Raw genomic sequence first — 19,366 nt, 5'->3', positions numbered from 1 at the left:
TTTAAGTATAATGGCGTTACTAACGGCGTTATTTTTTCAGTAACGGAGTAATCTAATTAATTATTTTTCCCATACTTGCAACGCCGTTATCGTTACTGAGAATGTTAAGTAGCGCGTTACTAAAATTTGGTTGAATGACGCGTGAGATGTCAAGCTTTGGCTTTATCAGCTGCCTGACGAGAGATAATGATGACGCCATTGCAAATGCGATGATGATTGGCTGGGTGGGCGGATGCCATGCTCATGGTGTCTCACTGCACGCTCACTGACACTCTGACTTCCACTACCTCTGAACACACTGGACAGCGACAATGGCGACGAGCCAGGGAAATTCAAAGGTAGCGTTCCCGAACTGGAAGTACCGGCACTACTTCTCCCTCGTCGAAATTAAAGGCAATAATGTATATGTATCATGCACGCTATGCCCAGGAAAAAATATATTATCCACGTCTACCTCAAGCAACTCTAACCTTATGAAGCACCTTACATCTACACATGCTAACACGAAACTTGTTGCTGCTGCTAACCAGACCCCAAGCCCAAATGCAGCTAGCGTGAGCTCCTGCGAAGGAGACGGAGACACTGCGTTAAAACAAGCATCGCTCGATTTTTCGGGTCTTAAATGCAAAGTGTGTTAACATTATTTATTTTCAATATTTAATTTGGTTACTTTTCGGAATATTTAAGAGTAGGATAGTGTTCCGTTTATTGTGCAGTAGGCCTAATATACAGTTTAGGGGTGGAGCCGAACCCGAATACGGTATTCGGAAAGGCACAAATAATGTGTTTTTTACGAATACTTATTTCGAACAAATACTTTAAAAAATATTTGTATTCGGGAACAAGAAAAACTTTATATCAAAAAGCTGCGTTTCCTCTTGAGACCGCAGTGCATGCCCGGATGAGTGAGTGAGTGAGTGAGTTCAGGAGTCGGGGGGGGAGTAAAAGAGGTGACTGACACAGGCTGCTCCACACAGCAACAGAGAAGGCTCGGCTGAGCGAAAAAAAGACTTAACTGTATCACTATTTTTGTACCTTAACTGGGTTCCGGAGGCAGTTTATAACTTTCGGGAAGCGGAGTTTGATCGGGAGATTATTCCATTACGCTGCATTATTGACGTCTGCAATCAGGTGCTCTCATGTTCGCTCTGTTTACGTAGCTCTGTTAGCTCGGTAATTTAGACAATAGGCTGTTGACAGAGTAACGTTAACGTTTGGTTAAAAAGGTTAAAACAATGCTTGTGTAGTTGTGTCGAATTGTATGCACTTGTAGGAGTTATATGGTACGTTTAAGTTACTCTGTCTACTGCATATCCATAATTGTTATAATAGATATAATTAAAGAATACTTACACTGTAACGTAAATTAGAAGTGCAACGCAAAAAAACAGGATTTTTACGCCTATTTTGAATTTTACTCGAATACAAATACAAATACTTTTCCCGCCTCAACAAATACAAATACAGATACAAATACCGGCTGCTTTGCACACCCCTAATACAGTTACAGAGTAACTGCAGTACTTAAAGGCTAGATTTTCCTTTGTTTCTTTTTACCCAAGTTTACATTTGTGTGTCTTAATTTTGCACTTGAATTTTATTTTCAATTTTTATTTTTTATATGTTTTTTATTTCTAGGCATATCATATGGCAGGCTGCAAGCTAAGTTCAAATAAATACCAAATGTTCTAAAATACTGTTTTTATTCTTCAATCAGTTATTGTAAACATCTTTGACGTTAAAGATGTTATATAACATACTGTATGCCCTGTAGAACATAAAAAATAATGTCAGTTATGTTGCTGAGTAACTAATTACTTTTACAGTGTGGTAACGGAGTTACTAACTCAATTACTTTTTGGCAGAAGTAATTTGTAACTGTAACTAATTACTTTTTTAAAGTAAGATGACAACACTGGTTATCAGTGTCTGAGTCTCTGCCATGGCTACATGTGTTTAGGGTTTGCATGCTCTCCCTGTGTCATTGGAGGGTTTCTCTGGGTAGTCCAGCTTCCCCCTCACAGTCCTCAGGTGAATCGAAGTTACCAAACTGCCTGTGAGTGTGTCCTGTGATGAGTAGGTGTCCCATCCTGGGTTGTTCCCTCCCTTACGCCTGTAGCCTCTGGGAGAACTTCACCACCCTGAACAGGACAAGTGGTTACAGGAAAAAATAGATGGATGGATGTATTTTTGCAAGAAACTGGACAAGAAAAGTGACAGCAAGAATTAAAAATGATTAAATGAAATGAAAGAGTTATTAAAACATTGTTAATAAAAACTGTGACCTCACAGCAAGAATGAGCACCAAGGTTTGCCTTCCCATCACCACAGAAACATGCATCTCATGTATTTGCATGAAAGACACACTTTGCATTGGCAGCACGTCCCTCAGTGACCTGTGGCAGCTTATAAGCCTGTGAGATTAACACTCTGTTATTCACAGCCGTCCTGCAGAGCAACACAGTCCACAGGCACAATGACTTTAATCACCATCTTCATCTGGACGCTCACCCTCTGCATCCAAGGTCAGTCTGAATGCATCATCATCAACAATATCCAAGCTGAAAATCAGGTGCCTTCATATAACCTAGAACTATAGTAATGATACAGTATAATCATATTTGTTTAATATTTCAAATGATGTTATTTCCCTCTTTTAGAATCCAGAGGCCAGATTACTGTGACTCAGACACCTGCAGTAAAAGCTGTTACTGTAGAAGAGACTGTGACCATGAGCTGTAAAAGCAGCAGTCTTACATCAAGCTGTTATAATTGTGTGTCATGGTACCGACAGAAGACTGGAGAGCCTCCTAAACTCCTCATACACAATATAAAACCCAATGCACCTGGAACTCCAGAGCGATTCACTGGCAGTGGATCTAGCTATGGGTCTGACTTCACTCTGACCATAAGTGGATTCCTGGCTGAAGATGCAGGAGATTATTACTGTCTGACTGCTCACTACATCAGTAATAGTTGGATGTTCACACAGTGACACAGAGCTGTACAAAAACCTCCCTCAGTCTCAGACTGTACAGTGACTGCACTGCTGCAGCTGGGTCTCGCTGCAGGTGCTGAGGGGGAAGATAAACTAAAGCTCTATGAGGTTCACTTTCAGTAAGTATAACAGGGTTAATATAAACCCAAAAAACATTATGATTTTCACCACAATTAACTGTCGTTATTTGTATGTACACATTTTGTTTTGTTTACGTACATGTAGCAACATGGATAGATCACTCACTGCAGTTACATAGTTCGCTCTTCTAAGTTCACGCCCCCTCAACTGTCCAGTGGGGATCCCCATTTCCTGCGGTGGGGAAATCAAGCAGTTATTTTTAGAAAAAAAAGAAGCTGAAGATTTTTTTAAATTTAGTTTTTATAATCAAACCCGAATGAGAGGATCAAGACCCAAGCCTGCTCCACCAGTCTGTCCATTTAAGCTTAAATTTTAGAACAAAACACAAAATCTGTTACATAAGCACACATGTTCATGACTGTCAGTGTAGGACCTTATTTTGGTTATTTTTCAAAACTAATGACTAATGATTTCTAAATCAATAATAATTATAACTGCAGGTGGTCACATTTATATGATATTTGCAAGAAAATTGTGTGTCAGTAATATTGTTTTGCATACAAACATTGGATGGAGCGACTTCTCCAAGATGGCGTCATGTCCTAATCCCACTGGCCCATGGCTGTAGAAAGGCCTGTCATGTCTAGTATATAAACGTCATTGAGTGTGTCACTGAGCCGGCGGCCAGCAGCAGTGTGTGGCTGTTTCTGCGCAGCGGCAGCCAGTGACCGGGGCTGATGGGTAATAAACCCCCCCACCGGCGCCCCCCCCTTTCAGAGCCTCAGCCTGAGCTTAAAGGGAGGCCATGAGGAGAGGTGGGGGGAGGAGAGAAGGAAGGGGCTGATAGCCATGTGTCTCTGTGTAACACAGACCCCCCTGAAGAGGCTGCCTGTGAAACGACCCCCATCACTACTGCCCCCCCACCTCAGGCAGACTGGGACACCAGGACCCCGTCCCAAGACCAGCACTGTTCAGTTAGAGCACCACACTCTTCTTTATTGTTAATAAAGCCCATCATTCCCAAGCTTCAATACATGTCACTCTAAAAGAAGCCAATTAAAGATCACAAAAAGATTAGCCTTTCTCTAGTGCATGAAGAAGTTTTTTTTTTTTAAATTATTTTGAACAAGAAAAGTTTCATATTTCCTCTGTGGTCATGATGTCAGTCAGAAGATACTTTGCATTTTCAGCTCATGCCTCAGTGCTCTGGGAGGGTTTATATTCCAGGAGGTTTAACACTTCATGACTGACAGCTGCCCTTCATCACAACAGACTCCAAACAAACATGACTTTGATCAGCCTCAGCATCTTGCTCTTCATCCTCACTCATGGTAAAATAGAACAAGCTTGTCTTTTTTTGTAACAAACTGCTTCATGAGTTGGGAATTTTGCTAAACATTGGAAATTGGAAGTTGTGACTTAATATTGTATGTTCATTCAGTATTAAATATGTTAATATGTTTTTTTTTCTTCAGAATCCAGAGGACAAGTGACAGTGACTCAGTCTCCAGAGCTGATATTGATTGCCTCAGGACAGACAGTCACTATACACTGCAAAACCAGCAATCCAGTTTATGTTTATAAAAAATAATGTTTATGTAGCCTGGCACCAGAAGAAACCTGGAGAAGCCCCTAAACTCTTAATATATTTTGCAAATACCCGTAACTCTGGGACTCCGTCTCGATTCAGTGGCAGTGGATCTAGTACTGACTTCACTCTGACCATCAGTGGAGTCCAGGATGAAGATGCAGGAGATTATTACTGCCAGGGTTACCATGATTATTGCATGATTACACCAAATACCCTAGTTGTAAGTGTATCAAAACAAACCATGAAATATAGCAGCCACGGCACATATCAAAATAAACTACTTGTAGTGGAAACCGCTTATACTGATTACAGTTATAGCGATCTACCGCTTATATGGATCAACAAGCTTGGGAGAGAATTATTCCCATACAAATACTGTATAAATACCTCACTTATAGTAAACAAGTAGCCTCCTAACAGTGTTTATTTTTATTATTTATTTTTGCACATGACAATATATGGAAATTATTAAAACTACAGTAATTTTTTTTTTGCTTGCATACTTTGCCTTGCAGTAACCCGTCTGCGTCTGACTGGCTACCTGAGGCCAATGATGCCGGCACAGAAATCATGACAGGAACAAGAAAGTCATTTTCTCTCAAGGACAAATATAGACTCATCAAAGTTTATGATGAACTGCCCAAAACGAGCCAATGAGAGGTAGCAGCGACACTACAATAAGCTGCACTATATTGTTGAAAGTATTGGGAGACCAGCCTTTACACATGAACTTTAATGGCATCCCATTCTTAATGCATAGGATTTAATATGGAGTTGGCCCACCCTTTGCAGCTATAACAGCTTCAGCTCTTCTGGGAAGGCTGTACACAAGGTTCAGTAGTGTGTTTATGGGAATTTTTGACCATTCTTCCAGAAGAGCCTTTGTGAGGTTATGCACTTGTAGCCCAGGTCCTGAACTACCACCTTTTTTTTATATTATAGTTATCCCTTTTAAGTTAGTAATTTAATTGGAAAAATGTTGCGCGCAGCATTGCATCTTACAAGTGTTGTAAAGGGTTAAATGTCACTTGCTACGTTTTACAGGCTTCCTAACTAGCCAATCGGTGAGCCTTAATTGGTCACGCCCTAACTCTGACTCCCGCTACCTCTCGGCATGACAGTTTCCGTTTTTCCTCCAAAAAGAAGAAAGAAACCCTCGCGCTAACAGCCGATGCACTGGGCTGATAAATGGCTAAGTTGTCATCATTCTTAAGCAAGATTAAAATACCTTTATTGATTATCACCTACCTGTACTCCACTATCACGCTGTGAAGGTGAAAGGGGTTACAGAATTGGTGATAATCAACGTTGACAGTTGGGCCAATGATCAGAAGACACTATGTTTGTTAAGAGCCAGTGCTGTGGATATCAATGATGAAACACACAGACCATTCGAGTTTTGGTTTTTTCTTTATAACTATTATTACAGGTTGATGACATTCAAAACAATAGTTGTCAGGAAACAATTAGGAAAAGGAAACAATAGTTAAATGATAAAGCCGGCAAAATAAAACCTTTCTACTCCCCAAATTAGTCCGCCTCACGTTGGGGCCCTTCCTGACAAATGTCGGTCCTCCTCCTCACTTCACGATCCTTTGGGTTTGGTTCGGCTCGCCACCCAGTTCGCACTGGGAAATCCTGGGTCTTTGGATCTGGGGATCTGAACCTCACACGACCAGCAGGACGATGTATGAGCAGCTGCGCCCCCTTTGGGTTTTTTTAGGTGTCACCAGAACCTGACCGCTAAGTCAATGCACGAACAAGCCCCACAGCAGTTTGCCTCGGCACATCGACGGAAAATATCCAGTCCTCCACACCGCTTCACAAACTCAATGCAACAGTGCAGCGATTAATGGCCGTTGGATTTCACTAAGAATTAATATGCCTTTAGAAGGTATTTTAATCTTGCTTAAGAATGATGACAACTTAGCCATTTATCAGCCCAGTGCATCGGCTGTTAGCGCGAGGGTTTCTTTCTTCTTTTTGGAGGAAAAACGGAAACTGTCATGCCAAGAGGTAGCGGGAGTCAGAGTTAGGGCGTGACCAATTAAGGCTCACCGATTGGCTAGTTAGGAAGCCTGTAAAACGTAGCAAGTGACATTTAACCCTTTACAACACTTGTAAGATGCAATGCTGCGCGCAACATTTTTCCAATTAAATTACTAACTTAAAAGGGATAACTATAATATAAAAAAAGGTGGTAGTTCAGTACCTGGGCTACACACTGATGTTGGATGAGAAGGCCTGCTCGGAGTCTCCACTCTAATTCATACCAAAGGTGCTCTATCGCAGGGTTCTTCAACTCGATTCCAAATCCAGGCCGTGTTTTCAGTTCTCCCAGGTAGTTGTTTAATAATTACTGATTCCGATTGGTCAGAGGCTTCACACCTGACTGACAGGTAAAGGAAGGCTGGAAAACCAGCAGTGCTCGGACCTCGAGTTGAATAACCCTGCTCTATCGGGTTGAGGTCAGGGCTCTGTGCAGGCCAGTTGAGTTCCTCCACACCAGACTCGCTCATCCATGTTCTTATGGACTTTACTTTGTGCACTAGTGCACGGTCATGTTGGAACAGGAAGGGGCCATCCCCAAAATGTTCCCACAAATTTGGGAGCATCAAATTGTCCAAAATGGCTTTGAATGCTGCAGCATTAAGAGTTCATTTCACTGGAATTAAGGGGCCAAACCCAACCCCTGAAAATCAACCCCACACCATAATCCCCCCTCCACCAAACGTTACACTTGGCACAATGCAGTCAGGCAAGTGCCGTTCTCCTGGCAAACACCAAACCCAGACTCTTCCATCAGATTGCCAGACAGAGAAGCCTGATTTGTCACTTCAGAGAACATGTCTCCACTGCTCTAGAGTCCAGTGCCGGCGTGCTTTACACCACTGCATCCGACACTTTGCATTGCACTTGGTGATGTAAGGCTTGGATGCAGCTGCTTGGCCATGGAAACCCATTCCATTAAGTTCTCCATGCACTGTTCTTGAGCTAATCTGAAGGCCACAGGAGTCACTATTTTCATTGAGAATAAGGGGATCCTCAGTTCAAACTCTCTGTGGTACACCTCCTCAGGTGTTGTGAACCCTGATACCATCACCCCTAACTGTCTCCTCATGGGGCGGTGGGTTGTATCCCTACCTCAGATTATTTATGATGGCCCTGAGATTATGGGTCAAACTGACAACTATTGGAACCACATCCTCAAGCAGTACCTTCCAGGACTCCAGACCTGTATAAATGACATACGCAAACAGCGGACCTACAGATGGGGGATGTCATGATTGTTGACAACCAACTGCCTTGTGCTCTCTGGCCAACAGGAAAGGTTACACGAGGGGTTTATTGACTTCAATAAACAGAGACTGGAAATAAACAGGATTGTGAGGGATCAAAATGGGAGAACTGGAACCAGGGAGGGCACAGGCAACAAGAAGGTTAAACATCAATGACCGGACTGGCGATGACGAGACAAACAGGTCCTTAAGCATAAAGACTAACAAGGGGCTAATGAGAGGTAGCTGGCAGTGATTTCTACCTGAGAATTAGGCACAGGAGTCAAGACAGGAGGGATAAAGGAGTAACAGGCATGGTAAAGCTGGATAGGGCAATGACAGGGAGGAGACCCTGGGGAGCTGGGCAATGACCCTGGGACATGGACCTTCCTGGGCTGGTTCACCGGCGAGATGGATCCTGTCCAGACTGCAAGACCTAAGGACCTTCAAGCACCAGCAGGGCCGGAGGGTGCCGGGGGGCCAGCAAGGATTGTAGAGCAGGAGGGCGCCGAGGGAACTTCAGGGCAGGAGCAGGAGAGTGGCATGAGAACTGCAGGGTAGGAGTAAGGGGGCGCCGTGAGAACTGCAGGGTAGGAGTAAGAGGACGCCGTGAGAATTGCAGGGCAGGAGTAAGAGGGCGCCGTGAGAACTGCAGGGCAGGAGTAAGAGGGCACAGTGAGAACTGCAGGGCAGGAGTAACACGGAGCTGTGAGTACTGCAGGGCAGGAGTAAGAGGGCGCCGTGAGAATTGCAGGGTAGGAGTAAGAGGGCGCCGTGAGAACTGCAGGGCAGGAGTAATAGGGCACTGTGAGAACTGCAGGGCAGGAGTAACACAGAGCTGTGAGTACTGCAGGTGTAGTGGAAAATTACCACCAAGCATGATGTCTGATGGTTACTAAGGAAGTTAGGCTGCAAAATAAGGTTGCTATGCTCGAAGAAACAGATGCAAGAGACTGGGGAGGGGTTTTAGACCTTACCCATGTTAAGCTAGACAAGAGATGAATTTTTATTCTATATATGGTAAATATAAAATGCTTGTGCTAGACGAAAAGCTTGTCCTGAGCATAGAATGTGCAAAAGCAGACATGGGTCTTCCGGTTGTGGTTGCAGAGAAAGGTCATTTGTCTGTCAGTATAAAATGAAAGCAACTGCGTTTGCTATTTGGAGAACTTCTCAGAACTGTCTGTGGAGAGTCTCCCCGAGCTCGCATAGAAAGATATCTCAATAAATGAAACCAAGCTAAACCATTGGACTCATCTGTTACTTCCTACCTCCAAATTTCCATAACAGACTTGGGGGCTCGTCCGGGATTCGGTTGCACGGGGACCGCCAGGACCTTCAGAAGGACGCGAGTCCTAGAAGGACGACGAGGTACCCGTCTGGAGTCGAGGACAGAGAATTTTAGCCTGACCCATCGCAGTTCCTGAGGCCTGCGGTCCCCCGTCACTCCGACCGGACTAAAAGGTAGGACAAATTTTGTGGAATAAAAAATTTGTTGCGGTATCTTTCTGAAGGTAAAATATCCAGGTTCGACTGGGAGAGTCGTAAAATAACCAGGTTCGACTGGGAGAGTCGTAAAATAACCAAGTTCGACTGGGAGAGTCGTAAAATATCCAGTTTCGACTGGGAGAGTCGTAAAATAACCAGGTTCGACTGGGAGAGTCGTAAAATAACCAGGTTCGACTGGGAGAGTCGTAAAATATCCAGGTTCGACTGGGAGAGTCGTAAAATATCCAGTTTCGACTGGGAGAGTCGTAAAATATCCAGGTTCGACTGAGAGAGTCGTAAAATATCTGTATCACGTCCAGCGAGATGTGAAATGTGTTTTGTCTGCAGACTAGATAAAATAAGATTGTATGAATGTAACGTGCACGGTATGAATGTGTAAGGTTTGTGGTTTGGATGAGTGTGCCGAGTGTGAAATTAGAAACCTGACAAGTTAAGAATATCAAATAAATGAGCTCATAAGTATTATTAAAAAATAATAATAATAATAATAATAATAAAATAAATGAATAAAAATAAAATTATAATTAAGCAGAAATTAAGGTGTAAAAGGTTCCGCAAACATATAGTTTAACGGAGAGGCTGAGACAAAGACCTCCGTGTACTGTAGATTATCCCCACGACTGCTTTGTCCCTATTATCAGAACTGCACCCCGAATTGAGATTTATGTTACTGGGATGTGCATTTGGCATACATAAATTATACAAATATAACTGTTTTGTGATAAGTCTTTTGTAAAAGTCTGCATTGTTGCAATGAAGAACTTGCTTTGCAAAATAACACAGGCATAGAAGTTTTCTACTGTGTGACGATTTTAATGTATATGTATATATATATATATATATATATATATATATATATATATATATATATGTGTATGTATATATATATATATATATATATATATTCTTTCCCTGCAAAGAAAACAAGTTTACCTTTTCTCTTTTTCTTTATGCAAAGAAGACTGGCTTGTCTAACATATTCTGTGCATGTTTGTTAAGTAACCTATCTTAAAAAAAAAAAAAAAAAAAAAAAAAAAATCAGTACTGAAAGTCTGGTGCGACAAAATGGGAAATAGCAGTAGCAAGTCAAATTGGGCTCCTGATCCGGCTTATGATCCGGAAGGTGAAACAGCATTTGAAAGGGAAATGCGTAAACGTGATAAGGGAAATAAGGGTTTACTACGGGGTAAAACATGTAGGGAAGCAGTAGAGGAAAGAACTGGAAAGGACTTTTCAGAGATGTTTGGAAATGTGGGAAAATGTGGCAAGACAGATCGAAATAGAGGCTGAGAGACGCAAGAATGAGGGAATCATGAAAAAAAATAGGCGAGGAAACAGCAAAGGCAGTCCAAGCACAACAAAGTCTGAATATGTTGTTAAAAGAGAAAGAAGATAGAGGCAAAGGCAGTGCGTCTGTCGTGCGAAAAAATGAAAGCGGAAGACAGCTGCATCTACCCACCCCTCCCTTCAGCGCCGCCAGCTCCCCCTGCTCAGGAAATCCTGCCACCTCCAGCGAGACAGGATCCGCCCCCTGCATACTCGCCAGCGCAAGCCACAAGAGCTGCAGATTCGGCAGAAGATGAAGAAGATACTCCTCCTCGAAGGAGTGAGCGTATTCAACAACGCATGCAACAGCCTCTGACTGAAGAGCAAAGGGCACCTGTTGGAGTGCCAAGACAGTTCCCATTGGATGGAATTTACCAACCCAGTGGAAGGGAATGGGAACAAGTTCTCCGGAGGAAGTTGAAAGGTGACTGGGCCGCAGTGAACGCTGATTTTGGAGGAAATGCCATGAATACTCGGGCTAATCCATTCACTGCAGACATGGCAGCACTGGGAACCAGAATTAAGGAAAAATATAAGAAGACTCCAGACTGGAACAAAATCCAAAAGGAAAAACAAGGATCTGGAGAAACCGTCTCCCAGTGGGAAGCACGTTTGGATGGGCTAATGAAAGACCACTCTGGGATCGACAATGACGAAGCAAGGAGGAACGCCATGAAGACGCTCTTTGTGGCGGGCCTCAGACCCAAGGTCCAGCAGATGGTGAAAACCACATGCCTGGGATGGAGTCAGGCGGAGTGGCAAGAACTAAGACGTCACGCTATACATGCAGAAGAGGTAACCCAGGACCAGAAAGAGAGGCAGGCCTCGACTCTGCAATCGGCCCAGCTCCAGTTAGCCCAAGCCCAGCTCCAATACCACCGGGGTGGACCTAACAACAGAAGGGGCCGAACCCCGAGAGAAAGAGGCGGCTTTAGCAGTCGAGACCGGAGACAGTTCCACCGCACCCAACCCCGGGGTGATGACCAAGAGGGATGTTTCCTCTGTGGAAAACAAGATCATTGGAGAAAGGATTGTCCCCAGAATAATGGTCAACAGTGGCCGCCTCCACAGAGGGGAGGAAGAGGAGGAAGCCGTCAGGGGCCCCCACCCCAGTGGGGTACAGATGGCCCGCAATGAAGAGGCGAGGGGACTGAGGGACCAGGAAACGGCCAGTTCCTGTCCCTCACAGAGACATCAAGGGAGGACCCCACGATAACCCTCGAGATTGACAATCATGCTGTTGTCTTCTTAGTGGACACAGGAGCTACCAAGTCCACAGTGAAAGACACAGACCTCCCTGGAGTCCCTAAGTCTGGAAATCATGTGACAGTTGTGGGGTCCTCTGGCCTACCCCACACCTTGTTAGAGACTGTTCCGTTATCCATTGCCACAAGGTCCGGTCCTGTCCATCACGCCTTCCTGTTGAATAACCACTGTCCAGTTAACCTTTTGGGCAGAGACCTACTATGTAAACTGCAATGCAAAATGGATTTGGACGAGAGGGGAGTCCACCTGACCTCTCTCCCACTTGGATTGTATGTCTCCCAAGAAAGTAAGCCATGCTACGCCGCATGGGTCCTCACTGATAACACCATTGGTCGAGACAAGGTGCCACACTCACTTGAACAACCCCCCATCCTCCATTGCACGGCTCTCTATAGTTCACACTGCGACCATGAGATAAGGGAATGGATGATGTTCTTCCTGGAAGAACAGAAACCCCCTGAGACCGTGTTAATGAAGTTTCTGTATGTAAGCGCGTCCATGGCCGGCATGTCTGTCCAGCTCAACCAAGATCAAAGTACATGGATCTTCGATCATCATATGCCCCATGTGTCACTGGGAAAAACTGACGCCCACCAATGGAAAGACCTAGGCCCATGGATCAAAGACTGTGAAGAGAGACAAGACTGGATTCAAGTCGAGGATGGCCGAAGTATTACTACTGATGGAACCATTCAAAGACATACCATCTCCCTCACAGTAGATGTCAGGAGAGAAGCGTTCCTCTCTGAAGAACATCGCCAGACCACGAACCTACCAGCCCCACCAACTGAACCTGAGTGGCTGTCTGAGATACCAGAAACCCTATGGGCAAGTGGCAAGAATGACTTTGGGAGAATCTGCACCGCGGCACCACTGCAAGTCCAGCCAAAGTCCAACCACAGACCAGTAAAAGCTCAGTACCCACTCTCACCTGAGGCAGAGAAGGGTATCACCATGGTGCACCAAGAACTGGTACAAAAGGGGGCTCTGAAGGAAATTCCCTACTCCCCCGTTAATTCTCCGATCCTGCCTGTGAGGAAGGCAGATGGATCCTGGCGGTTTGTACAGGACCTGAGGGGGGTGAATGACGCCATACATCCCCGTGCACCTATTGTTCCTAATCCAGTAACTATCCTATCATCCATACCACCTCAGGCTCAGTGGTTTTCTGTTATTGATCTAGCAAATGCATTTTTCTCTGTCCCTGTTCGCCCAGACTCACAGTACTGGTTTGCGCACACCTTTAGAGGCAAGCGTTATATGTGGACAGTGATGCCCCAGGGGTATACTGAGTCACCTAGCGTTTATGCTCAAGAATTAGGAAAGAACTTAGAGGGGTTCAAGCCCCCGGGCGGGAGCACCCTAATTCAATATGTAGATGACCTGCTGTTGTGTTCCACCACTAGGCGGAGTTGTGAGCAAGATACCAAAGCGCTGTTGCTGTTTCTAGCCCAAAATGGCCATAAAGCCTCAAAGGCAAAACTGCAGTTAGTCAAACAAGAGGTTCAATATCTCGGACATGTCCTCAATCACCTAGGCAGACGCCTAGGTCTAAAACGGGTGGAAGGGATTCGCAAGGCCCCCATCCCAGATACTAAAAGGCAATTGATGAAATGGATGGGAATGGTCGGCTACTGCCGTCCCTGGATCCAGGATTTTGCTGAAAGATCCCAACCTTTACTAGACCTTATGCATGGGGGACAAGGACTTAGACCTAATGACAGACTGGACTGGACGACTAAGGCTGAGACGGCGTTCTCTGACCTTAAACAAGCGCTATGCGATGCGCCCGCTTTAGGAGTACCAAATTTTTCCAAGCCATTTCAATTGTATGTGGATGAACGGCATGGTTTCATGACCGCCGTGCTTGGCCAGATTCATGGTGACAGGTTACGCCCCATTGCGTATTATTCTAAACGTCTGGACACGGTGGCCAGCTCTCTGCCAGCCTGCCTCAGAGCTGTGGCAGCCACTGCGGAGGCAGTCCTCATGTCTGCAGATTTAGTCCAAATGCATCCCCTTGTGGTGCACACCTCGCATGCTGTGCATGCCCTGATAACGCAGGCTAAAACATCTCACCTTACCACTGCACGTACATTCCCCCAAATGACGAGGACAACGGCACTTTGTCACAGGCCATCGCCAAAATTCATGAGGTCGCCCATGCGCTGTAGTCAGGAGTCTCATGATAATGGCATATGGCCATGGCCCCTGAATGTGTTTCAGGCATGGTTTGGGAAGTGGACCTTGATTATCCTCTCTGCTCTCCCTATTGTTTTATTGCTTGTCTGTGTGTGCTTATTTGTTCCATGCTGTATACCATGTTGTTCTACTATGGCTCAATTTCATCCTCGGGCGTCACATCATCAGATGGTACAGCTTATGCAGGATGTTCCACCACAGAGGAAGAAGCAGCAGACAGCACGTTCTGCTGCCTCTCTTTCCCAGCTGGAATGGACTGCTCCTGGGAACCCTTACTCCTCGGACGAGGACGACGTCAGTGTGTGATACAAGAATGATTTTGTATCAAAGGGGGGAATGTAGTGGAAAATTACCACCAAGCATGATGTCTGATGGTTACTAAGGAAGTTAGGCTGCAAAATAAGGTTGCTATGCTCGAAGAAACAGATGCAAGAGACTGGGGAGGGGTTTTAGACCTTACCCATGTTAAGCTAGACAAGAGATGAATTTTTATTCTATATATGGTAAATATAAAATGCTTGTGCTAGACGAAAAGCTTGTCCTGAGCATAGAATGTGCAAAAGCAGACATGGGTCTTCCGGTTGTGGTTGCAGAGAAAGGTCATTTGTCTGTCAGTATAAAATGAAAGCAACTGCGTTTGCTATTTGGAGAACTTCTCAGAACTGTCTGTGGAGAGTCTCCCCGAGCTCGCATAGAAAGATATCTCAATAAATGAAACCAAGCTAAACCATTGGACTCATCTGTTACTTCCTACCTCCAAATTTCCATAACACAGGGAAGGAGTAAGAGGGCACCGTGAGAATTGCAGGGCAGGAGTAAGAGGGCGCCGTGAGAACTGCAGGGCAGGAGCATTTAACTTCTTATTTGTTAATGTCAGTAACTCTAGGCTAATATTGATATAAAATGAACAGAATAAGACAATTAAATTGTGAATTGCAATTATCTGTATGACAAATAATCGTCAACTAAAATTTCATGATTGTGACAGCACATGACAGGGAGGAGATGGGCAGGGATATGACAGTACCAGAGTTTGGGACCATAGTGACTAAAAGCTGCCTCCTCTCTCCTGAGACAGGTTTCAGGAATAATCAGTAAATTACTGTTGGATGATCTGAGTGATCTGTCTGGAAAATACTTTACTGAGGTAGGACGGAGCAAGACCCAGTAAACAATTAAAAATTAGCTAAAGAAATTTAAAATCAGTTCTAAAAGCCAGCATTCACAACTTGATGATGTAAGAGCCAGCATACCTGGTTTAAAGGCCTAGACACATCCTCATTGCAAACATTAACTAATTTTTCAAACAGAACATTATCGATGACTACGTTAACTTCAGCTGAGTCCAACTTGTATTTGCGTATCTGTTCATTTTGTTGTTCATGATTCATGGCACTTTCTTTTAGTAATGTGTCAATTTCAAAATTTCTGTTGCAGTTTTGATTTTCACAGCATTTTAATTATTCTTTTCTTGAATGTGGCTCTTTAGATCATCCAGTTTCCACTTCACCCACTTCTTTTCGGCTGAGATATTGCCAAGAACTTTCACCTTGTTGCAAATTTTGCAGACTAGGCCATCCTCGCGTGAAAAGGAATGTAGGCCCATTTCCCCTGATGTTAAATCTCCTTTGCCTGTTGAAACATACTATGACAACCATTCAAACTTGAATTGTTTGTGCTCGTTTTTTTGCAGTTGACTGTCTTTGGTGTGCCACTGCATTTAGCCATTTCCTGAATCTGAACTGGGAAAATTCACACTTGTGTGCACGGATTTATATCACTATGAGCGCATAACCTGGAATACTGCGCAATTACACACATGCAGAGCTCAAAGGGAACATTGCACACAACCTCCGAGATGGAAAACCTCAAGGCTGCTGGCTGAGCTACTGAAGCATGTGATACCATTACAACACAATAGCGTTTCTATGCAAATACTCCATCTGGTTACAGTAGGTTCCTGTAAATACAGTTTCTTATTATGAAGAGAGTGCTGTGATCTCACTTGACATTAGGGAACCCAGTAATTCTGAAGCTTTGCAGTTTCTATCATCTGGGCAGAAATTCACATATAATGTCTACATCACACTGGATCCGTTTGAAGGACATTATGAAGAAATACAAGAAAATCTGGGACTCCGCAAATCAACGGCATTTAACAGAATTTAACAGGGCAGAATTATTTATTTCTGCAAGCCATATTGGTTTCAACAGAGTGTTATAAATTATGGTGATTTCTACATTAGTGGAAAGAGAAACATACCTACCACATGCATCTTATTAATTGTGGGTGTAAATATAATTAATCATCCATTAATATATTTATTGCAACAAGAAACGCGGCTGTAGCGCTGGGAGGTTTTTGTACGGCGTGTCAATCAGTTTCAATCACTGTGGTGGACTTTCGGTGGTGGAACCAGACTGGAAATTGGCAGTACGTATCCAGTTTTTAATCTGTAATATGCAAGTAGAAATATTTAACACACACCCTTGAGTTTTGTTATTATATGCTCAGATTTCTGACTTCAATAAGAATATGAATTGAATGATACATATACAAGATAAAGGTATTTAAAACACCAATCTTAGATCTGCTTTGTACACTATTTTTACTTGACAATTTCAAACCCATAAACAAATGTTAGGTGTTTTTGAAAGGGTTTGTTAGTTTCCTGTACTGTGATGTTTTCATACTCTGACTGACGCTCTGCGAATCTCTAAGGTGATCTTCCGACAGTGACACCGAACTGAATGTTGGAATTAAGTGTAGCTCTGTTATATTGATGTTTGAATATTAGTATTAATATTAATATTAGGATCAGTCAGAGTTTTACCTTGGCAATAAGTTGATTCATATAGTTTACCGAAATTAGGCGATTATTACTGGTGGATCTTCTTCTGTTTATTGCTCATTGTTCCTTAGACACTACTTTGGGTAACACTTCACCTGAAGGAGCACAAATAGTTACTCAGTTACTATTTACAAGCAAATGATCTGATATGATTCCTCAATGAAATACATGAACTGTCATGATTGCAGATTAATGATGAACGAACATGGGATCAGTATGTAAATTAGTTACTAGTTAATTAATTCATTAAGTAGGAGTATACTACTACATTATTTGTGCCCTCAAGTAAAGTGTTACCCTACTTTGTAGATTAACGTTTGTGGTGCATTTCTCTCATGTTCAGTAAGATACTAGGTAGGATTGCAAAAAGTATCTAGACGAGTCAATTAATGGTCATAACTGTATGGAAGATAAGATGTTAATTAAAATAAATAATATGATTGTTATGTATAATGTAGCATCAAAATAGCAAGTTGAACATAATAATTGGTGAAAGATGTTAACATCGTTCACTTTTAGGGTTTTATACCTCACATGTCTTTTAAGTGTTCGTCTCAAAAACCCTTAAAAAAGACTAAGGCAACATTATTTACTTTGGATATTATGAAAACGTCTGTCTTATCACATGCAGAATTTTTAATTTATACATTCAGTCCACTATGTCATACTGCAGTTAGTATATCTTGCTATACAGTACTTATAAAGTTTGCCTTAGACTCTGATCTAAAGCCTCTTTGCTGTCGCCTAGGTAACACAGCCCCCACCCTGACGGTCCTGCCCCCCTCCAGTGTGGAGGTGTCCAGCAAGAACTCGGCCACCCTGATGTGCCTGGCCAACAAGGGCTTCCCCTCCGACTGGAAGCTGAGCTGGAAGGTGGATGGTAACAGCAAAGCCGCGGAGACGAGCCGCGGGCTCCTGGAGAAGGACGGTCTGTACAGCTGGAGCAGCAGCCTGAGCCTCACTGCGGACGAGTGGAAGAAGGCGGGCTCAGTGGTCTGTGTGGCCAATCAGGGCTCCCAGGCTCCTGTCACTCAAACGCTGAAGACGGCCGACTGTTCAGAGTAGATGAGCTCAGCATCACCTGTGATGAGCGGCTGATTACTGTGTTTTTACTGTGCTGTGCTACACTCTTCTGGAAATAATGTGCTTTGCTTGATCCATGAGTGAATATCTTTACTAATGTGTTATAGGCTTTTGTGTCTCCTTGTATTATCTTGTGTGTTTTATTCCTGAATGCTGCAAAGAGAAATAAATATTCCATTCTGTCTGACAAACTAACTGTCATCAATGTTGGTTATTTTAACAAGCACACAGTGATGTCATCATGACACTGTTGTGAGGACATGATCCTGAACCTTTCAATACTTTTAAAGATTTTGAAAGCCTGAATATAAACACTGTTCTGTTTTTTTGTCAAAAATACAAAATCATCCCATTGAGGGACTTTTACTTTGGGTTTAAAAAGGTTCATACAGAGCAGTTCCTCTATACTGAGCTTATAAACCACATTATGGGCTCATTCTTCGTAAAATGGAGCAAACGCTGTTCTAATAAAACTCATTTAATAAATTATTATATCAAATGGACATAATTTTGTCTCCAGAAATATATTTATGTCACAATGTAACTAAAATATATGAAACTTAACTAAACCCCGGCCCATTGAATACAGTCAGTGATCATGTGAGACAATCTGTTGCTCTGTGATACGGGCTGAGCCCCCACCTCACTCTAACCCCAGGGGGACTGGGGGACATTTGCCTGCTCTATTCTGGGGGCAGCAGAACCATCCTGCTCAGTTTATGCAAATATGAGTTTCGCTCCAACGGCTGAGAGTTTAGTTTCAGGATTTAAAACAGGCTGGACTGGGGCAGCTGTGAGGGGTTGGGACTGAACCCATTTCTGATCAGGGGACAGGAAGCGGAAATGTCAGCTACTCACTGGGAACATCATTACCTTTTAAATTATCCTACATGAACAAGTATTTAGTCTGAATGCCTAAAATCAACCAGTGATCGATTATTTTAAAAATATCTTCATCTATATTCACTTCAGTAAAAAAAAATGCATTGTCACTGGTGAGTGAATAAAACCCGGTGTTCTTTAAGAAGTTCCTTACTAGCAGCCATACCAATGGATAAGCAATCTGAAGCTAAGCAGGTTTGGGCCTGGCCAGTACTTGGATGGGAGACCAACTACGACAACTGGGTTGTTGCTGGAAGAGGTGTTGGTATGACCAAGAGGTTGGCCCATCCTGTGGTCT

At 43.4% G+C, this 19,366-nt stretch overlaps 1 gene segment (V, D, J or C); it reads left to right on the top strand.

Annotated features, from left to right (window-relative positions):
* Positions 1-2,454: 2,454 nt before the first annotated feature.
* Positions 2,455-18,694, top strand: LOC111851029 (Ig kappa chain V-III region MOPC 63-like). The segment is given in 5 exon segments: positions 2,455-2,525; positions 2,661-2,750; positions 4,643-4,887; positions 16,634-16,685; positions 17,852-18,694. Coding segments are annotated over 5 exon segments (753 nt in total).
* Positions 18,695-19,366: the final 672 nt, after the last annotated feature.

This window comes from Paramormyrops kingsleyae, chromosome 3 (assembly GCF_048594095.1).
Source record: "Paramormyrops kingsleyae isolate MSU_618 chromosome 3, PKINGS_0.4, whole genome shotgun sequence".
In the NCBI taxonomy this organism is placed as follows: Eukaryota; Metazoa; Chordata; class Actinopteri; order Osteoglossiformes; family Mormyridae; genus Paramormyrops; species Paramormyrops kingsleyae.
This window is presented reverse-complemented; position numbering and strand designations above follow the sequence as displayed.